At 29.6% G+C, this 20,447-nt stretch overlaps 1 protein-coding gene across 1 annotated transcript; it reads right to left on the reverse strand.

Annotated features, from left to right (window-relative positions):
• Nucleotides 1–14,727: 14,727 nt before the first annotated feature.
• On the reverse strand, nucleotides 14,728–16,441 carry LOC123205838 (berberine bridge enzyme-like 8). Its single transcript, XM_044622886.1, has one exon. It carries the CDS (start codon nucleotides 16,437–16,439, stop codon nucleotides 14,823–14,825), a length of 1,617 nt encoding a protein of 538 aa, XP_044478821.1. The 5' UTR covers nucleotides 16,440–16,441; the 3' UTR covers nucleotides 14,728–14,822.
• Nucleotides 16,442–20,447: the final 4,006 nt, after the last annotated feature.

The raw sequence follows: 20,447 nt of genomic DNA on the forward strand, positions 1-20,447 counted from the left end.
CAACACATTGCTCCATATGCCTTGCCAAATAGGTAATAGCCCTAGTCTTTTGCAATTTCAACTCTCTTGTAATACTTGCATACTGCAAATGTAGAATCTCCAATAGTACCAAACATCTCTTCTAGAAAACACTCCTAAACAACTGATATTTTCCTCCTCTTATTAGATGGAATAACAGAAGGTCGTGTTTTTGTTGGTCCTTTTGAATATACACTTGTTTCATCTTCCTTAGCCTTATATGAAGCATCAAAATCTTCTATTGCAGTCATATCAACATCCACATCATCTATTCCAACCCCTTAAGTAGGTATAGGTGCTTCAATTTGCACTGACTTTCCTTTCATAGATATATGCATAGAAGGAGCTATCATGCCAGTTGTAGACGCTTGCGATGAAGATCAACTTGCTTCAAATGATTCTACTCTTCTTATTGTCATATTCTATGTCACAATTAAAATTAGATAGTTAGTTGTTAATGTAATTAAAAACATGAAACAATAACAAATTTGAACTTGACTTTTGAGCCCAAATCAAATATGGAAAAGAGAGTTTTAGTTAAGAGATTTTTAATTTATAATCATAATTTTTACAGCATTATTTCTAAGTAAATATTAATATCTTTTATTGAGGTCATTCTTATGATGTTGGTCATTATTCAATGATATTGGATAATGTATTTAGTATTCACAGATAAAAATGATCTATAAACTTTAACATGAATGCCTTAAAATAAAAATTCATTAATCAAACACCAAAATTTTTCAGGTTTAAAGGATAAACTAGACTAGAATAAAAGATATAAAATAGCTCTGGCAATAACAAATGGTCTAACATATCTTCATGAGGGTTGCAACAAGCAGATTATTCACAGAGACATTAAGGCAAAAAATATTCTACCTATAGAGGACTTTGAACCTCAGGTATCTTTCAAGTTTCACCACTAAGAATGATCAAACAGTAAAACTTCTATTATTGGCGAAATTTTCAAATTTTTGTAGTTTTTTTGTGAAAATAATTTCTTAATATGGAAAGTAGAATGGAAAACTTTGTGAACTTATAAAATGTAAACATTTCCATAATACATTTAAGCCCTGCTAGCATAATTTATAGCCATTAAATTTATACTTATCTTTGTTTCTATAAATATATGACAAGTCCGTAAATGCTTTTGCTTTCATTCCTTTGTATCTAGCTGCCATTTTTCTAAGAATCCTTTATTATAAGGATATTTTTTAATTGTTTTCAGAATGTCTTGAAACATTTAATTTATATTAGGCATCTCTTTCTAAGTTACCAAAAGCACAATAGAGTTCAAAAAAAAAACCTATAAATGTGTAGTAATTTAGCATAGCAATTAAGTTAAGAAAATGGAATTAGATTCATTTATTTATTGTTATATTTTCAGTCATGTGCTAGATTCTATTGATTTTAGCTTAGTTAATCTCTCGGGATGTAAAGATGGCTGACTAGCAATACTGGACATTATATTTAGTATTCCCTAATAAAAATGATCTCCAAACTTGAACATGAATGCCTTATAATAAAATTACGGTTTACTCAATTCTACCAACAAATAAACAAATTCAAGTAAACAGAATAACAAACAAAACAACAAACCTGTTAATTATTATGTCCTTGTGTTGTTATCCAAGAATGGTTGAAGTTGTCATCGTCAAATGTGAAAGCTGAAAGTAGAGATGATTCGTGATTGGAGAACTAACGAAGTGTTTAACGTTGCAAGCTAGATAGAGTCGATTGGATTCTGAAGTTGATAGTCTGATGGAGATGTAGATTGATGAGGTTTTATGAAGCTCAAAGAAGAAAGAATTCTAGAAGCTCTAGAAGAATAAGACATGTGCTTGAAAAAGACTGACAAGTTTTGAGATTTTTTTACTGCTGGCTACTCACTAACTTTGACTAAAATTTATTGATAAAAAATTATTGAAAGTAGTTTCACTTCTTTCTCAGCACAAAATTTGACAGAAAATTTTAATAAAGCCAAAAAACATCACCATTTTTGGGTGAGTTAATCTGGCTCATGAACTTATCCGAGCTGCTCGGATTTGGGCTCGAGCTCATTTATTTGTCAATGAGCAGCTCAAATTCGAGCTCGAGCTCGTTCATGTGTGGCTCGTTTAGAGCTCGTTCAAGTTGAGCTCAAGCTCAAGCTCGAACAAGCTCAACTTCAATCCAGGCCTAATTGTTGTTTTGTTGAGGACAAGGATATCAGGATTATGCTACTAGAAATGACACTTAAAAATGGGTTATATAAATTGTAGTTTAGTAAATTTTCAAATTAATGATGTATCTTATTTGTTTTTTGACAAAACTAAGAATTTTACTGTCAACAAAGCATATGAAAATTTGGTTTTGAATCATGATAAAATTGTTGAATTACATACAAGTTATTTTACAAGTTAATAAAATTGATATTACGTTTGGCATAAAAGATTGAGTCATCCATGGGAGAAAACTATGAAATATGTTTTGAAACTTTGAATCTTAATTTTTATTTGTTTGATCTCATCTTCTATGAGAATTGTCACTTTGGGAAACACAAGCATAGTCATTTTCTTGTTTCTAACACTAGAGTATCGAAATTCTTAGAATTAGTTCATAGTAATTTGTGGGGACCAACTTCCCTAATATCTAGAGAGGGATTTAAATATTATTTGCACTTTCTAGATGTTTCTACCAAGTTTATCTGACTATTTCCCTTAAGAAATAAAGTTGAGGTAGCGTATATTTTTAGACAGTTTCATAAGTTTGTAAGGAAGCAACTTAAACAAAATCTTAAAACCATACAGATTGATTGAGAATGTGAGTATAGAACACTTGTTCCATATTTTTAAGATAATGGGATCAATTTTGGACTTTCATGTCCACATACTTACCAGCAGAATGAACACAAATATAGGCATAAAGTAGAGTTGGGACTAGTGTTATTATCTCAAGCTAGTATGCCTTTAGGTTGTTGGTAGGAGTTTTTCCAAACTACTATTTTTCTAATAAATAGAATGCCAACTCTTGTCTTAGGAAATAACAATCCTTATCAATTGTTGTTTCATAAATCCCCTGACTATTCATTCCAAAATGTGTTTGGTTGTGTTTGTACCCTTTCCTTCACCCATACAGTAAACACAAATTTGATTATCATACTAAAAATGTATCTTTTTAGGTTATAGCTTAATTCACAAAGGGTATAAATGTCTAAGTAAGTTTGGGGGAGTTTAAATTTCAGTATCAGGAAAGTTTAATGAGACAGATTTCCATTTTCAAACATATAAAGATTTTCTTAACCTTTTCAAATCTGTTTCTACATAGGTAAATTCTTTTTCAGCATTTACTTTTGCATGCCATCGTGTTAAGTGATCTTGTTCTTGAAGTTAGTTTTGGTTCTATAGCTTAGACAAACTCAAACATTAGACACCCCTTAAATGTTAATCCTGGCCATGTAAGTCCTTAACCACACTCAAACACTACACCATTTGTTTCAAATTTCATCCTTAAATCCACAAACCTTTCGCCCTTGCCAAACATTTTCCCTTTTTCTCAACACAATCCTCAAAAATGTCCAAGTTATCCATTGCGTTATCTTGTCTACAACTAAAGCTAAGTATATAATTGCAATTGAAACAGGTAAAGAGATGCTTTGGAATTGGTTGGGTTTGAATCAAGATGAGTATGTGGTTGATTATGATAGTCAGAGTGCTTTGGATTTGAGCAAGAGTGTTACATACCATAGTCACACCAAACATATTGATGTGAGATACCATTGGATTTGTGAAGTAGTGAACAATTGAGAGATTTTATTGAACAAGTTCACACTGAAAAAAATCCAATTGACATGTTGACTAAAGTAGTGACCTAAGATAAACACCAATTCTACACTAAAACGGGGAGACAAAGCTCAAAGTGATGTTGAGGAGCTAACACATTATTAAATAATAATAATAAATTTACATTGATGCCCTCATTATAATGCTATGTAAATATGTCTCTTTTAGGTTTTTTATGGTGACACTGAGACAAAGCAAGAGTAACATATTGGAGATTTTGTTTTTCTTACCATATGTAGATCAAAGATAGAAAATGTTAAATTTTTCCTTGGTCTGTAATTCATCACTGGGTATTGTCAAGATCACTAGGGTTTATTTCAAGAATTATTTGAAGGTTTATTTTTCTTGTATTGATCCATAATCACAAAGTATTGTGGAATTTTGGCTAGGGAAATAATTTGGGTATGCATTTCTTGATTGTTGATGTCAAGTTCATAGAAACTTGAGAATGATTGTACCTGTTTTTCTTGAACAGTAGATTTTATTCAAAATTTGGCCTGTCATTTTTTCCCCTCCACAGTGGAAAGTTTTCCACATAAATCCTATTTCTTGTTTGTGGTTGATTTGTTTTATTTCCTGTATGCAATTGATATTTTCTATAATTAATTGACTTAATTAATTTGTACAATCAGATATAAGGTTTGAAGCCCCAAAACAAAAGACAATGTTTGAAGTTATTATACATGTGAAACAAATATTAGCGTCATGTTTTTTATCATTCAAGTGCTTTATTCTTACTAAATTCAAATAATAATTACATATCACCCTCAGAAAAACAGTTGCTACATTATAAAATATTAAAAGCTTAACTTGTTATCTAGTAAGAGAGAGGAGTAAAATGAATTTTGAAACAATCATGTTTATAATTTTATAGTTCAAGGAAGATAGTGTTATGTAGTTTATGTGTTTAGAGTGTAAGAGTAATAGAGTTAATGGAAGAGTTGTGTGATTGAAGTTAAAAAGTAAGGAGTTGTAGTTAAGGGAAAATTATTGTTGCTCTATATATTAGATGGTGAAAAATGAGTCGTTGATTGTTGGTTTTCCAGTGCAAATCAAAAAATTGCGTATTTGATTTAAGGGAAGATGTGAAAACCAACTCTCAAAATAGTGTGTTTTTTGTTTAAGTAAAACAGTGCGATTCAGGGATTATTCGTGTGATATTATTTTGATGGAATAAAGGCACTGAAAAATGAACAGAAGAAATGGAAAGTGAGTCGATTGTGTAGGCAACTGTTTCATTATCTTCAACTCACTAAGAAGTAGAGATAAATATCTTACCTCAAGGGTAAATGGAGAAATCATTGTCAAGAGGGATGTTTACCGATAAGAAATGAGAATGATAGTTCTTGTGTAATTTTTCTAGAAATCTAATAAAAGTTCAGAGGTATTTTTTTGTAATGTCTTTTGTCCTCGCATGTAAACAATTTTCACATTTTCATTTTGTTTGTCAAAGTTCAAGTCAATTTAGATTAAATCAATTATTAAATTATTTTCAAATGAAACTTAAGTCTCAACTCATCGATTTTGAGTTGATCTAAAACTTATTCTTTTGAGTTCAAACTATTCTCAAACTAGATATTATTCTAACTTAGATCAAATTCAATGCGGAGGGAACTGGGGTCAACAAGGTGAATTGACCCTCCTTAACTTAAAAAAAAAAACCAAAAATTTATATATATTTACAATAATGCCATGACATTATATATTCAATTTTAATATTTTATTGAATAAAATCCGTTCTTTTCTTCACACACACTCACAACATTATCAACTCATTATTTTTTCACCTTTTCTTCTCTTTTGTCCATTTGAGTTTTCTCTCCTATCCTTTGCTTAATCCTTCCTTTCTTCGCTCGTTCATCAAATTATCAACTTTTCTTCAAGCTTCATCTTTATTTCATATCATTATCAACTCTTCTCCAAGCAATATCTTTATTTCATATCATTAATCACTCTTAGGATATTCTTTTCAGGTATCAATTTCATCCCTGTTATTATTTTGATTATTTGATTGTTTAAATTAGAGTTTAGGTTATATTGGGTTGCTAAAGTTTTGTTTGAATTTGAGTTAGTATTCCATTTTGACTAAGTTTTATTATGTCATCTTAATTTGATTTACTTTCCCCTCTTATTAATTTCAACTAAGTTATGTAATTTTAATCGTATTTAGTATCCAATTAATTTCCAGCTTCACATTCATTCTTTTCATTATTATATGTTCAATAATGAGCCATAAATGTTTGCATAAGTAGTTAGTTTTTAATGAGTTGGTGGTCCCTTCAATTCATTATACATTCAAATGCAAATTGAAAATTTTGAACATAGTACAATAATATTGGCCAAAGGACTATTTCCCATCCAAGTTTTAATGTAAAGACAAATATCTATCCACGGGGTTTCAAAAACCTACTCATAGGCAAACATTTGTTAGAATGTTCTGATATAGGTAAGGGTAAAATCATTATTTTACTTTTCATATCAAAAAATATATAATTAATCTCATTTCCCCCCAAGTTTTGACAAGTAACATTTTTCCCCAACCTCAAACTTTGAAAAAGTGATACTTCACCCCCACAAACCATTGGTTTTCTTCTCTCCGACAATGATAACTGCATGGTGATGAAGATGGCTACCATTCTCCTCCTTTCTCTCTTTGCCATAGTCAACGATGTCCCATGACAAACAAAGATCAGTCAACGATGAAAATCGAAGAAGAAGAAGACTGGACCAATTCTCAGATCCATGAAATTGACTCCAAATGAAGCTTTAGTAGTGCGATTCATCTTTATTTGAAGCCCAATCGATAGAAACAAAGCTAGTGTTGGAGAATTGAGGCTTCATCATGCTGATGCTTTTGTCGTTAGAGAATTAAGGCTTCATCTTTGATTTTCATCATCGATCGATCTATATCTATTGTGAGACATTGTTAGTCATAACAGAGAGAGAAGGGAGGAGAATGGTGTTGTCTTCGTTGTTGTGTGGTCATCATTGCCAAAGAGAAGAAAACTAAGGGTTTGTTGGGGTGAAGTGTCACTTTTTCAAAGTTTGAAGTTAAGATGAAATGTTACTTTTCAAAACTTGTGGGGGGGGGGGGGGGATGAGATTAATTATATAATTTTTAATATAAAAGGTAAAATAACGGTTTTACCCTTACTTCTAATAGAAAATTCTAACAAATGTTAACCCATGGGTGAGTGTTTGGGTTTTTAAAACTTTGTAAGTGTGTATTTATCTTTACATTAAAACTTGGGTGGGAAATTGTCCTTTGGCCAATAATATTCACTATCCCTTTTTCCAGATTTACATGAATAAACACCTAAATTGCTATAATTAATGGATTGTTTATGAAGTTTGTTCAATTGTTTGGTTTGTTTTGGGAGTGATTATTTTGAAGAAGACTTGTTTATTGTTTCTTAATTGTTTGTAAGGTGTTTAAAGAAAGACTTGTATGAATTTGTGGTAGTTTTGTGCTTAAGGTGTTTGTGTTTTTGTTCGTGTGAATTTCAATTTAATTTGAGTTTTATTTTATTGTTTTATTTATAATATATTTTTATTGCATTTTCATTATCAAGTTATAATATATTATTATTTTGAAATAGTATGGAAAGATTTTTCAAAAAAAAAGTCAACAATGATCTCATTGTCTAAACAAAAGGATAATATTGATGATTCAAATAAAAAAGTAGATGTCAATTTGTAAGATCATCCTATAGATCCAGGTTTATGACCACGAATTTCAGATTATGATCCTCTTATTCGAGATCAAATAAGAAGATTATATGTGAAAAGGGGTTCTTATCAACCTAAAGATCGCTAGTTTCGTTTTAGAGATTTTGGCAGATTTTCAAGGCAATTTGTTGTTTCATCTTTTTAAGCCAGACATTGGCGATAAAGAAGGTGGTGATCACTTGGTTGGCCAAAGGATTTCAAATTGAAAAAAAAAAAAGAAGGAAAAATTGAATGTTCACTTTGGAAGTGCTAATATTTCTCATAACTAAGCTTGAAGAATGTGTGAATTATTATTGAATAAATAACAACATATTCAGACATTTTTTAAAGGATGACCTGAGTATCGAACTAGTTTAAATGCTACAGTTGATTGTGTTCGTTTTCTTCTAAAACAAGCACTAGCATTTTATGATCATGATGAATCTGACAATTCAAACAATTAGGAGAATTTTCTTGAGCTTCAACAATTTCTTACTAATCATAATGAAGATGTCTGTGATGTTGCTTTCAAGAATTATCTTGATAATCTCAAACAATTTAAAAAGACATTCTAAGTGTTAGCTTTAGAGATTTAGGAGATTATTTATTCTCTATATTGATTGATGAATCTCAAGATAACTCTACAAAGAAACAAATGACTATTGTCTTGTGTTATGTTTAAAAGAATGAGCTTCTTGTGGAGCTTTTTCTATATGTTGAACATGTTACCAGTACTATAGCTCTTTCACTCAAGACAACACTTAACAATTTTTTTCCTAGGCAGAGGTTGAATTTTTCTAAAGTTTGAGGACAAAGTTATGATAGAGCTAGTAATATGCAAGAGAATTCAATGGTTTAAAGACATTAGTCTTGAAGCATAGTAGATGTGCTTATTATATTCATTGTTTTGCCCATCAACTCTAGTTGGCTCTTGTAGCTTTAGCAAAGAACCAAGATGATGTTAATGATCTCTTTAATAACGTAGCAATTATAATTAATATTATTGGTGCTTTATCAAAACCTTGTGATATTTTTAGACATAAGCAAGCTTATAAAGTTGTTGAAGCTTTTTTCTGATAGTGAACTTTCAAGTAGAAGAGGTCTTAATCAAGAGACAAATTTGAAACGTGTCGATAATACTTGTTGGGGCTTGCATTATGATTCATTAATAAGCATAACTTTGTTATTTTTATCTGTTATCGATGTTCTTAAAACTGTGGCAAAAGATAGGACAAACTTTGAGCAAAGATTCTAAGCAAAAAAATATACTGAAATTGATGCAATCATTTTACTTTGTGTTTAGTCTATTTATGATGAAGGATATACTTGGCTTTACAAATGAACTTTTTCAAACAACACAAAGAAAAGACCAAGATATTGTAAATGCTATGAATTTAATTAAAGCATGGAACTAAGTTTTACAAGTAATAAGATATAGTGGATGGGAGACTTTACTTAACAAAGTCTATTCTTTTTGTGTCAATCATGGCATAAATGTTCCAAATATGGATGACAAATTTTTTATCCAAGAGCAATTGCAACACAAGATTCAAGGTATCGCAAATGCTAATAATTACCGCATTGATGTATTTTATACAGCCATAAATATGTAACTTCAAGAGTTGAATTGTTTTAATAAAGTAAAAATGAAGTTGTTTATTTGTTTGACATGTTTATGTCTAAATGAAAATTGGGTTGCTTTTAATAATAAAAAATTAATGTGTCTTACTAAATTTTATCTTGAAGATTTTTTTGACTTATAACACATTGCACCTGATTCTCAATTTGATGTTTACATTTTGAATATACACTCTAATGTCAAATTTATGGGACTAAAGATCTTGCAAGAGTGATGGTTGAAACTAACAAGGATAAAGTGTTTTTATTAGTTTTTTTGTTAATGAGATTAGCATTGATTTTACCGGTTGTCACTGCTAGTGTAAAAAGAATTTTTTCAGCAATGAATTTTATGAAAAATCATTTGTAAAATAGAATAAATGATCAATAGTTGAATGATAGTTTAGTTGTATATATAGAAAAAGATATATTTGATAGTATTAATAATAAAGTCATTATACAATATTTTCAAAAGATGAAATCACATAAAAAACAATTATAAATGTATTAGTTCATGAATATTTTATTAATACAAATGTTTGTGTTTGTTTTAATTTAAAACAAATTTATATTATTATAATATTGACCCCACTAAGATTTATTTATGGGTTCGTCACACAATAGTCAATATTATTATTAGTGAAAGATATAGACAAAATCACAAATTTCTATTAGTATGATTGACATATAATAAAATTATGTATACTTATAATAAGTAATAATTTGAGTATCAATTATGACATGTCATCGTGATTAAGTATTTATTATAAGACCAATCACATGGTAGTACATCTTCATTAAGATTCAAATTAATATTTATTACAAATACACACTGCATTGTTCAATGACACAATAATCATGTGACATCTAAATTTAAGAATAAAACTGTACGAATAAACAAATTATACATATTTGTGTACAAATTGAGGTAGCACTTTGTGATTGAGTAATATGATTGTTTTTTTCTCTTACTTCACAATCATCTAACCAGATGCAAACACATTTGGTTATATACAAAAGCTTGTATGATTTATTTGCATATGTAATATTAATCCTAAATTTTAAAAAAAATGTTTATATAAATAGTCTCTTTATATCAGTTTAATGTAATGATAAAATTTTCTAATAATACAATAACATTTGTATAATGTTAAATTCTATCTTTCATTGAATTTGTCATCAAAATTAAAATTTATATTCAGTAATTACAACCATGATAAATGATTTTAAAAATTAAAATTTAATTTATCAAAAAACTATGCATATACATTGTTGATACATAATTTAAATACATAGATAATGTGTCATTATAGAGTTGGATTGTTTTTTAATTAAAAATAAAATAATATTCACTCATATGATAACACATCATTTGTATATCTAAATTGTGTATATAAAATATATACACATAACATTATTCTTAACTTATTAGGTGATATTACCGTATTAATAAATAAGATATTGAGACAATCTTATATACAAGAAATACATATAAGTCTTCAATTTTAAAAAATTCATAAAAATACCCATATTGAACAATTGAAATTTAACTAATCAATTTATTATCCACTAATATTTAATTTACCAATGTATCCTCTAATAATTATAATTTATTATTTTCCCTTTTCCTAAAAAAAATATTTTTTCTTATTTAGTCCTTTTTTCTTCTGTCATGTTCAATTCTTTACCATTAATTGCAGGTTATCATTTTTCTCCTCTCTTCATTCACCAACACTTAACACCACCATTAACCATCTTTTTCTTCTCTTGTTATCTTCACCACTAATTATCAGTCACCCTCTCTCTCATCTCGTCATCTTCACTAGCAATACTACTTTCAGCCATACTTCTCTTATAGAAATCTTCACCACCAACAAGAGTAGCCATCCTTCTCCTTCATTCATTTTTACCATTAATCATCCTTCTGCTTCTATCTTCTTCACCACCACTCTTTCACTTTTCAATTTTCTAGGACAATCTGACAATAACCCTTGATTTATATTTACTTGAATAGAAGAATCAGCTAGATCAAAATTTATTGAAAAGAAATGAGTAGGAGAAAAAGGAAGAGGAAATCAAAAGTAGAACCAAAATTTTCACTAAGGGGGGCCCTCCACGCTCTATCATTGTTCACTAATCAACATATATTTTACCTTATAGTAACACTCAATCTAATATTAAATCTATAAAAAAAATGATGAATGTGTTAAACCCAAAATATCAAAATATATCTAAGAAATTAATAACTAGTTACACCGAAGTTAAGAACAAAAACAGGGATTTGCATTATTCAATTTCAATAGAAAATATAAATGTCAATTCTCATATCTCAATTAGGGATGGCAACAAGGAGGGCCGGGGAGGGGATATCAATCCCCGTCCCCAGCCCGTCTCCGGCCCGTCCCCATTACGAGGATAACAAAGAATTTCTATCCCCTCCCCGTGAAAGAAAATCCCCTCCTCATCCCCTCTCCGTCCCCGCGGGGAAAAATCCCCTCCCTATTCCTACGGGGAAAAATCCCCTCCCTATCCCCTCCCCATCCCCGCAGGAAAGAATCCCCTCCCCATACCCATAAATATAAATTTTAATTCGTTCCTATATTTCAATAAATAAAATAAATCATATTTTTCCAAAATATCACTTGCTACAAGAGTTACAAAATATTCATTGTTATTTTAGTTCAAATACAAAGTTTTCACAAAATTTAACAATATGCAATAATCAATCTCTTCATTAGTAGCTCTTCTTATTGATATCATCATTAATTCTTCATGTTGATACAAAGCAACATTTTAAAAACTAACTTGTAATAATCAATTTTAAAAGCAGCTTACATAGGAAATACTAACGAATTTGTAATTAAAAATATTAAACTAATTAAAATATACTAGAAATTATTATATTAGATTTAGAGGGTAGGGTGGGATGGGGTGGGGTGGGGTGGGGACGGGAGGAGGCAGGGCGGGACAGGGCGGGGAGGGGCGGGGACATACGTATCCCCATCCCCGACTCGTCCCTGATTGCGGGGATTTTTTTCATCCCCATCCCCGCCCCTTTCCCTGTTTTTATCGGGGAATTCCCTCCCCGTTAGGGTCAAGGAGGATTGGGGCCCCTAAAGTCGGGCCAAAATTGTCATCTCTAATCTCAATTGCAGCAATCAAGTTTCCTTAAATCCCTCACTATCAAAATTTAATTTACCGGCGAGACAACAAAAAGCAAAATTTAATAACGCCCAGGTCCCATCTCTATTTGACCTCTTAAATTTTTACAAAATCTCAAGAAATTAACAAGCCTAACCCAGACAAAAAAACAATCGGATGTAAATATTTAAGGTAGCATTTGTGCTATAACAAATGCTGAGTTTGAGTGTGTTAGAACTTTAAACTGCAGCTCATGGTGTTTCATTGAGCTACACCTTAACAAAAAGTCCATAGACAATTATATTATTCACAGTTATGCACATCCTCATTCATCATTATATTGAGTGCCAAATCAATATGCCATGAACCACGTGCTCCTTTCAATAAGCTGTCCAGTTGCACTCTTATTAAGGTTCATGTATATTCGTTCACAGCAAGAAAAAACATCCAATACAAAAGCATTCCATTCACAAAATCCTATTAATAATAAAGGACAATCAACCGGTGAAATTTCATCAGAATTCATAGGCAATAAACTACAATTATGACCAACATTTCCTCATTAATTCCAAAAACATTGAACCATTCAAGATGCTCCAACATAAAATTGTTATATAAAAATTTTAAAAAAAATTATTTTGAACCTGTAACTAGGAGCAATAGAGCAGCCACTTGTCAAATGAGTAACGAGGGAGACTTAGTGAAGAATGGGATTGCAAATTGAGCATAAGAATTCTTGGAAGCGACAGAATTGGAAGAATGGGATTTGGTGAATGGGTTAGGGTTTGGAAATTGAGTTTTTGGGCTTGCTTATGCTTTGAAAAAGAAAAACTTAGTAAGAAGGGTGGCCTAATGAAACACATAAGGGTGGGTCTTCATTAAAATTTTCAAAAAAAAATTGGAGTTAAGGGTGGGCCTAGGCCTTTCCTAAGATGGGATAATGGAAAAAAATAAGTGAAAGAAAGAAGAATAAAAGAGAGATCAATATTTATTTAAAAAAATTGAGTAGGAAAAAACAAAAAGAGAAAGAATGATATTTAGTAAAAAGTGTTGTGAATAAAAACTTGAATACTCTCATTGATCAACAACATTGGCTAATAAATAGCCTTACAATAACTAATTGAGAAAAAACAGCCCACGTCTTATATTAACGTGGTAAAGAGCAGAGAATGAGTCAAAGCTAGAAACTACCCTACGTAATAGGGATTATTAAAACAGAAAACAATCTAAACAATAAGAAGGCCCAAATCCTGACAAAAAGAAATGAATAAGAGAAAAATGAGAAAACAGATAGCAACAGGAAAAAAAGTTGGATAAAAAGAAAAATAAGTAAAAGATTGACATTTATTAAAAAATTGAGGAGAAGAAGATGCAGAGACAGTAATAGGAAAATAAAATAATGAAGAAGAATAAATAAGTAAATGTGACAAATAAGAGAAAATTATGTATTCTAGAATTGCTTGGGCGGCCTATTCCTCTAGTGTGTGTCTCAAGATTGACACACTGTTTTTCTTTACAACTACTTTACTGTTAATTAAGTCTGCTCGCTTTTATTTGTATTTTCAAAATTTAGTTATTATGAAATTAATAATTCTTCTCTTAAACTCTATCTGAGAAGAAATCTTAATCGCCTCATTGATGCTTGCAAGCTTGGCTAGGTTTTGTTTGACTTTATCTTATTGTACAGTCCTCTTTTAAAAAGACGTGCTTAAGTTGTTCTCAAATTTCCTCTATCGAGGGTTTGTTGTTCCCTTTTTATATACCTTTAAAAAAAGAGAAAATTATGTATTTTAAAAAGGCAAATGGTCACAATTTCAAAGATAAAAATCTAAATAGAAATTTTAGATGTCACTGTTTAATATTTTCAACTAGTTATTGTTGAAATTTCGTCGTCTTTACAATTTAATGTTGGTTGGATTAAGAGCATGCAGAAAAGGCTGAACGAGCCGTACACATATAATTGCCAACATTATTCAAGATTTGTCATACGTAGAACGGGAAAACAGCACTAGTGTTCCAAATTTCCAAACAACAAAGGATATTATCTAAGGTTGCTGCAGATGTGAAAACAAATTAATATTAGCCTCATGTTTTTGATCATTCAAATGCTACATCCTTACTAAATTCAAACGCTAATTACGTATCAACATTGAAAATCTGAGTCTTGTACTGCCACTACATAATTTTGCTGGAATATCATTGATCGTACAACGCCGTACAGAGTTGTATGAATAATTTTGCTGGACTATAGCACAATGCTTCAAAGTTATTCTTATTGACGTATGGTGACACATATTCTCATTAATACTTGGAAACTCATAAAATAAAAAAAAACTTTATTTATTTATTTTACAACCATTAAAACATTATAATAATTTAATAATTTGGATACTCAATTAAATATTTATATGATCTGTTGTCATACGATTAAATAATAATATATAATTGAATTCTTCATTCTTGAGTGCACGTGATTTTATGGATATTCATATTATACCTGGAATAATTAATATTAAACTAGTGTGGAAGAACTGGAATACTTTGTTCATTCCTGAAGAAGTTATCAGGATCAACCTTAGTCTTAATCTTCACCAACCGCTCGAAATTACCCTTGAAATACTTGATTCCATAAACTCTTCCTTCCAAGTAGCTCCCATTTCCATTGTGATTGATCCCCAAATCAATATCTCTATAATTCAGAAACGCCTGCCTCGGATTCTTGGACACAAATGGAGTCATGTGATTATAAAGCTCTCGAATCAACCCCAAATAAAAGTTTGCCGCCTCAGTCCCCGATTCATTCCAGTCCACTAAGTACTGAATCTTCCATAAGTTTCCAGCTCTATGCGGAAATGGCGTCGCCGTCGCGGCAATCTCCTCCATTCGACCCCCGTAAGGATTGAATGTCAGCATTGGCGTCTCTAGTTCAATCATTTTCTTCCATATTCCTTCCAGGCCGTCTTTAGGAATCGGCTTCCTCACATAATCCGACTTTCTCTTCAGGAAACTCAGCGCCGGCGCACGATTTAGTAAAACATTTGTCGATGTTCCGGAGGGAAAACCTCCCCAGAAAACAACTGATTCAAGCCAGCTCGATTCGACGCAGTCAGACTGAGTTAACCCCAGTTGAGGAAAGCTCTTGTCCATGATTGAAAGAAGTTTCTCAGAGCCACCGAGATAAAAACCCCAGAAGTTCCCCCTCATAGTCTTATTAACCACGTCTAATGTGAGTCGGACGAAGAGCTCTTCAGGAAGTTTGTACGCGACATGTTGCCATTGATCCACAATCTCAGTTAGATTGTGTGATTCTAAAGTTCTTCTAACCAGAAACGAGGTCACTGTTTCTGGAACTGGAACAAGATTGATTTTATAAGCAATAATGGCTCCGAAACTGGCTCCTCCTCCTCCTCTGATAGCCCAAAAGAGATCTTCCCCCATGGATTTTCTATCCAGAAGCCTCCCATTAGCATCAACAAGCCTTGCATCGACGATATTATCGACAGTGAGCCCGTATTTTCTCATCATGTTGCCATATCCTCCGCCGCTCATGTGTCCACCAACACCCACTGTGGAACAAACCCCGGCCGGGAAGCCATGAGTTTTACTTTTCTCCGCAATTTTATAATAAACTTCTCCAAGAATCGCCCCCGCCTGAACCCAGGCAGTGTTGTTTTCAATGTCAACATCAACGGCGCGAAGATTAAACATGTCAAGGACGAAGAAAGGAACTTGGGAGACATAAGATAAGCCCTCGTAGTCATGGCCGCCGCTTCTGATTTTCATCTGGAGGCCATGTTTCCGTGCGCAAATAACCGCAACCTGGACGTGGGATTCATGCAATGCAGTGATGATAAGGAAAGGTTTGGGAGTTGAAGTTGAGTTGAAACGGAGATTCCGGATGTAGGATTGCAATACGGAGGAAAAGGAGGTATTTTGTGGGATGAAAATGGCGGGGGAGATTGGATGGGAAGGCTGAGAATGGTTGAAAAGACAATGGAGGAAGTTTTCATGGACAGAATCAGAAGTTGCTCGCCATGAAAAAGATGAAAATAGAATGAGAACTATCGAAAACAATGAAAGTTTCGGAGTATTTGTAAAATTTTTCATTGTGGATTCTGCATGTATTGTATTCATGGGGTTCTTGTCTTGTATATATAGGCTGCGTACGGTTCATGTATTGCTTTTCTTTTGGTTTGACTGTGAATAAATCTTATTAGCACATTCACGTTATATATTAAAAAATTAAAAAATTAATTATAATTTTAATAATTATTTTTTAATTTTTTAAAATAAAATTAGTATAAAAATATATTTATTTTGAGTTAACAAAACAATTAATATAAGAATATTTCAAATAATTATATTTTTAGTATTATTTTATTATATCCAATTAAATATAATAATTATTTTTATTATTAATTTTTATTATATATAATAATAATTTATACATTAATCTTCTAGTATGGTAATCTTTCATTTTTGTAAAAAAAATATTATTCAAACCAAATATATCCTAGAGTTATGAGAAATGCTATGTGTTAGAGTTGGCAAAATTTGACCCAAGATGTTACTCTAATATGACACAATAAAAAAAAAAATTAGGTTAGGGTTTTCATTTTTTTTTACACAAAAAATAGTTCAAATTGGGTTAGGGTTGACTCTTAAAAAATTGGATCAAGTTTGGATTAACATGAAGCTAACTCAAATTAATTCGAACTAACCAGAATATTTTGAACAAATTATAGCATAATATGATATCATGAAAAATTCTCTAATATTATTTATTTTCTTTATTTGACAGAAATAGTTTTAATATATAATCTATATTCTCTAATTTGAATAAATAAATAAATTGATATTGCATCACTAAACACTTTGCATCACTCATTCATTGCTTCTTGAAACATTATATAGGTTAAGTAGATGTTTATTACTTTTTGATAAATTTTGGAGATCTACTTAAAAGAGATAGTCTTAGATCTTTTGTCAAAATTTTATCATCTTCTACTATAGACATTCATTATAATTTAATAACTTTTTTTAATAGACTTTCTGAAACTATTTGTAGTTTTTTTTTTTTTTTTGGTTAGTTTGTTATAGATACCACTAAATTAAACTTATTATATTTAGTATGTCATATTCATATATTTATTAATGACTTTAATATTTATGAAAATCATATTCATCATATAGAATAAAAATTAAATTTCTTAAATATTTGACAAACCATTATTAATTTCATTAGTTATCAATTACATTATTTTAAAGTTGTAATTGTAAACTTATTTGAGTACTTAATTATATAAAAAGACAATAAGTAAATTATTAGTATTAATTTGAAATAGTACAATTTTGTTTTAACGAAATTTTATTTTGTGTCAAAATATATTTTTGTGTGTTATTTTGTAATAAATCAAGTGATTCTTTGACATTTGACAAAATATATTGTTTCATAATAAATTATATTGTTACATATTGTGTTTTGATATGACTTCACTTTTTAGATAGTTTGGATCAAGTTATGTCAATCCGCAAATATTTGGGTCTAATTTAAGATTAAAAAATTTTGATACGATTTTGTTTTAGTTCGGGTTAGGGTGTAAGGTCTTCAATCTGAAATTTAAACTGACACAATACAAACATATCTGATAACATGAATTGTCAAGCCTATTGTATATATTAAGTTTTGAGTATTAATTGAATACTTATATAATATATTATTATATAATTAAGTTTAATTTAATTATTAATTTAAAATACCTGTAATTTTACCATATAGTTGATTGATGTTGAATTTTAATAATAACATTGTTATCAAAAAGATAATTGGAAGACGAAGCAAGTCATCTCCTCCCAAATTGACCAAGAAAAGTCCAATGAATATATGTCTAAAAAGTACAAAGAGCCGTATTTTATTAGTCTTTGACATTATGCAACGTGCGATAGTAGTATTGGATTTTATCAAGAAATCAAGTTAAAGTCAACGATTACATTTATTTTTATAATCAAATCAAGTTTCAGGTGATTCATGTAAGCTCTGAGTTGATTAAGATTGAATCAAATATTATATTATTTTTAAATCCAATTTGAATTTTAATTCATCAATCTAGAGCTTACTTTAGAATTTACTTTTTTGAGTTTAAACTATTTTCAAATTAGAGCTTATTCAAATTTAATTTAGATCAAATTCAATTCTACAAAATAATTAATATTATTATTATTATTGAAAGTTACAAATAAAACATAATATCTTGATTAGTACGGTTGGTATATCAATTCAGATTTCGTATCGAAGACCCTAAACGTTAACTTGATTTAAAATAAAATTGTTCCAAAATTTTTTAATCCAAAACTGCATTGAAATATTTTTAAGTTGATTTAACTCTAATTAACTCAAACTATATAATAAGTAAAATTGTGTAAAAATACTACATAAAACAAATGATTTATTACGAAACAACACACTTTATCAAATTTTAAGGAATAACATAATTTGTTACAAAATTATACACGAACTAATATTTTATCAAAATAAAATTATTTTATTTTAAATTAATACTAATAGTTTGCTTATTGTCTTTTTATATGAGTCATTGTAAATATAAAATAACAAAATATCAAAACAAAAAACCTAAATAAGCTTATAATTTCAACTTCGAAATTATACTATTGATAACCAACAAATTTAATAATTATTTGTCAAATATTTAAAAAATTTAATAAAAACATCATTTTCACAAATGACATTACTGTCAACTATCCTTCTCCTCTAATAACTTCAACACCACCAAACACCCTTCTCCTTCATTCATTTTCCGATCGATCACCTTCTCTTCTTGTGATCTTCAATTTACTTGAATTGAAAAGAAATAAATGGGCGAAAGAAGATAAAGAGATAGATTGGCATTTACTGAGAAGAAATGACTGAAAGCAAAAAAGAGAAGAGAAGGTAATAGAAAAATGAGCGAGTCGAGAAAGAGGAGGAAGAGACACCAATTATTAGTGCATGTGTTAAAAAAACACTAATCTTTAAATATTGAAAAAATTATACATTTTAAATATGTTTTATTTTATTTTTCAGTTTGTGTTAAGTTATTAATTATAACATCATATATTAGTGCATGTGTAACTTATTATAATTATTAATTTATAATCTAACAATATTTCATCTGACTTCAACTATTTGAAGTCAATATTTAAAATTAGATACAAATAATATTATTCTATAAAATAAGATATATTATATTAATAGTAAAAACCCTATCAACATCCAAAATTATAAGATATGATTCTATGGAAATAATAATAATGAATATAATATTTTTAGAGCGGTTCCACGTGAGATCGTAATTTTGCTTTTACGTAATTGGTTTTTAAATATTATTTGCTACTAAACACTTGATTTTATGAAACTATGTCCTAAAATAAGTGAGCGTTTGGATAAAATCTTCCGTGTGTCAAAAGCCAAGCCATATGCATTGAATTTCCAACTTTACGATGGTTTTAATATAAGTCAAATATGATAAAAACATACGCAAAGGACCAATTTCAACTTTATATACAAACATGAAAAGTCTCACCACTTTTTGATAAGCACGAATTGCTAATTTCCAACTTTACGTACAAATATGAAAGGTCACCACTTTTTGAGATAAGCATGAATTAGTATTTCTTCTATATGAGATGTATCATGTTTTTAGTATGGTCATATTAATTTAAAAAGTAATATTATATATATAAATTAATTATATAATCATATTCACGTATATAATATCTAACAGTGATAATTCTATAATAAAAGATAAAATAAATAATTTATTATTCAATTATAAATTATCATCTCAATTTATATAAATAAATTAAGTATGATTTTTATTTTATTTTAAACTATTATTGAAAAATAAATACAAATCAATTGTACAATCATATTCATATATATAATCTATGATAGTATTTGATTTAATAATTTTGAAATAAAAAAATTCATAATACTGAATTATAAAATATTATTTTAATTTATATAAATAAATTATTGTTTCTTCGTATAATTTTATTTTATTTTTAAAATATTATAAAAAATTCGGCTATTGATGTAACCAATAGTAAAAAATGTGTGAGCTTTTATCTATAAACAAAACCACA

The sequence above is a fragment of the Mangifera indica genome, unplaced genomic scaffold (assembly GCF_011075055.1).
Source record: "Mangifera indica cultivar Alphonso unplaced genomic scaffold, CATAS_Mindica_2.1 Un_0017, whole genome shotgun sequence".
Classification (NCBI taxonomy): domain Eukaryota; kingdom Viridiplantae; phylum Streptophyta; class Magnoliopsida; order Sapindales; family Anacardiaceae; genus Mangifera; species Mangifera indica.

Bases quoted from the DNA above. Each gene is read 5' to 3' on its own strand.
- LOC123205838 (XM_044622886.1), bottom strand. From the start codon at position 16,439: ATGAATACAATACATGCAGAATCCACAATGAAAAATTTTACAAATACT.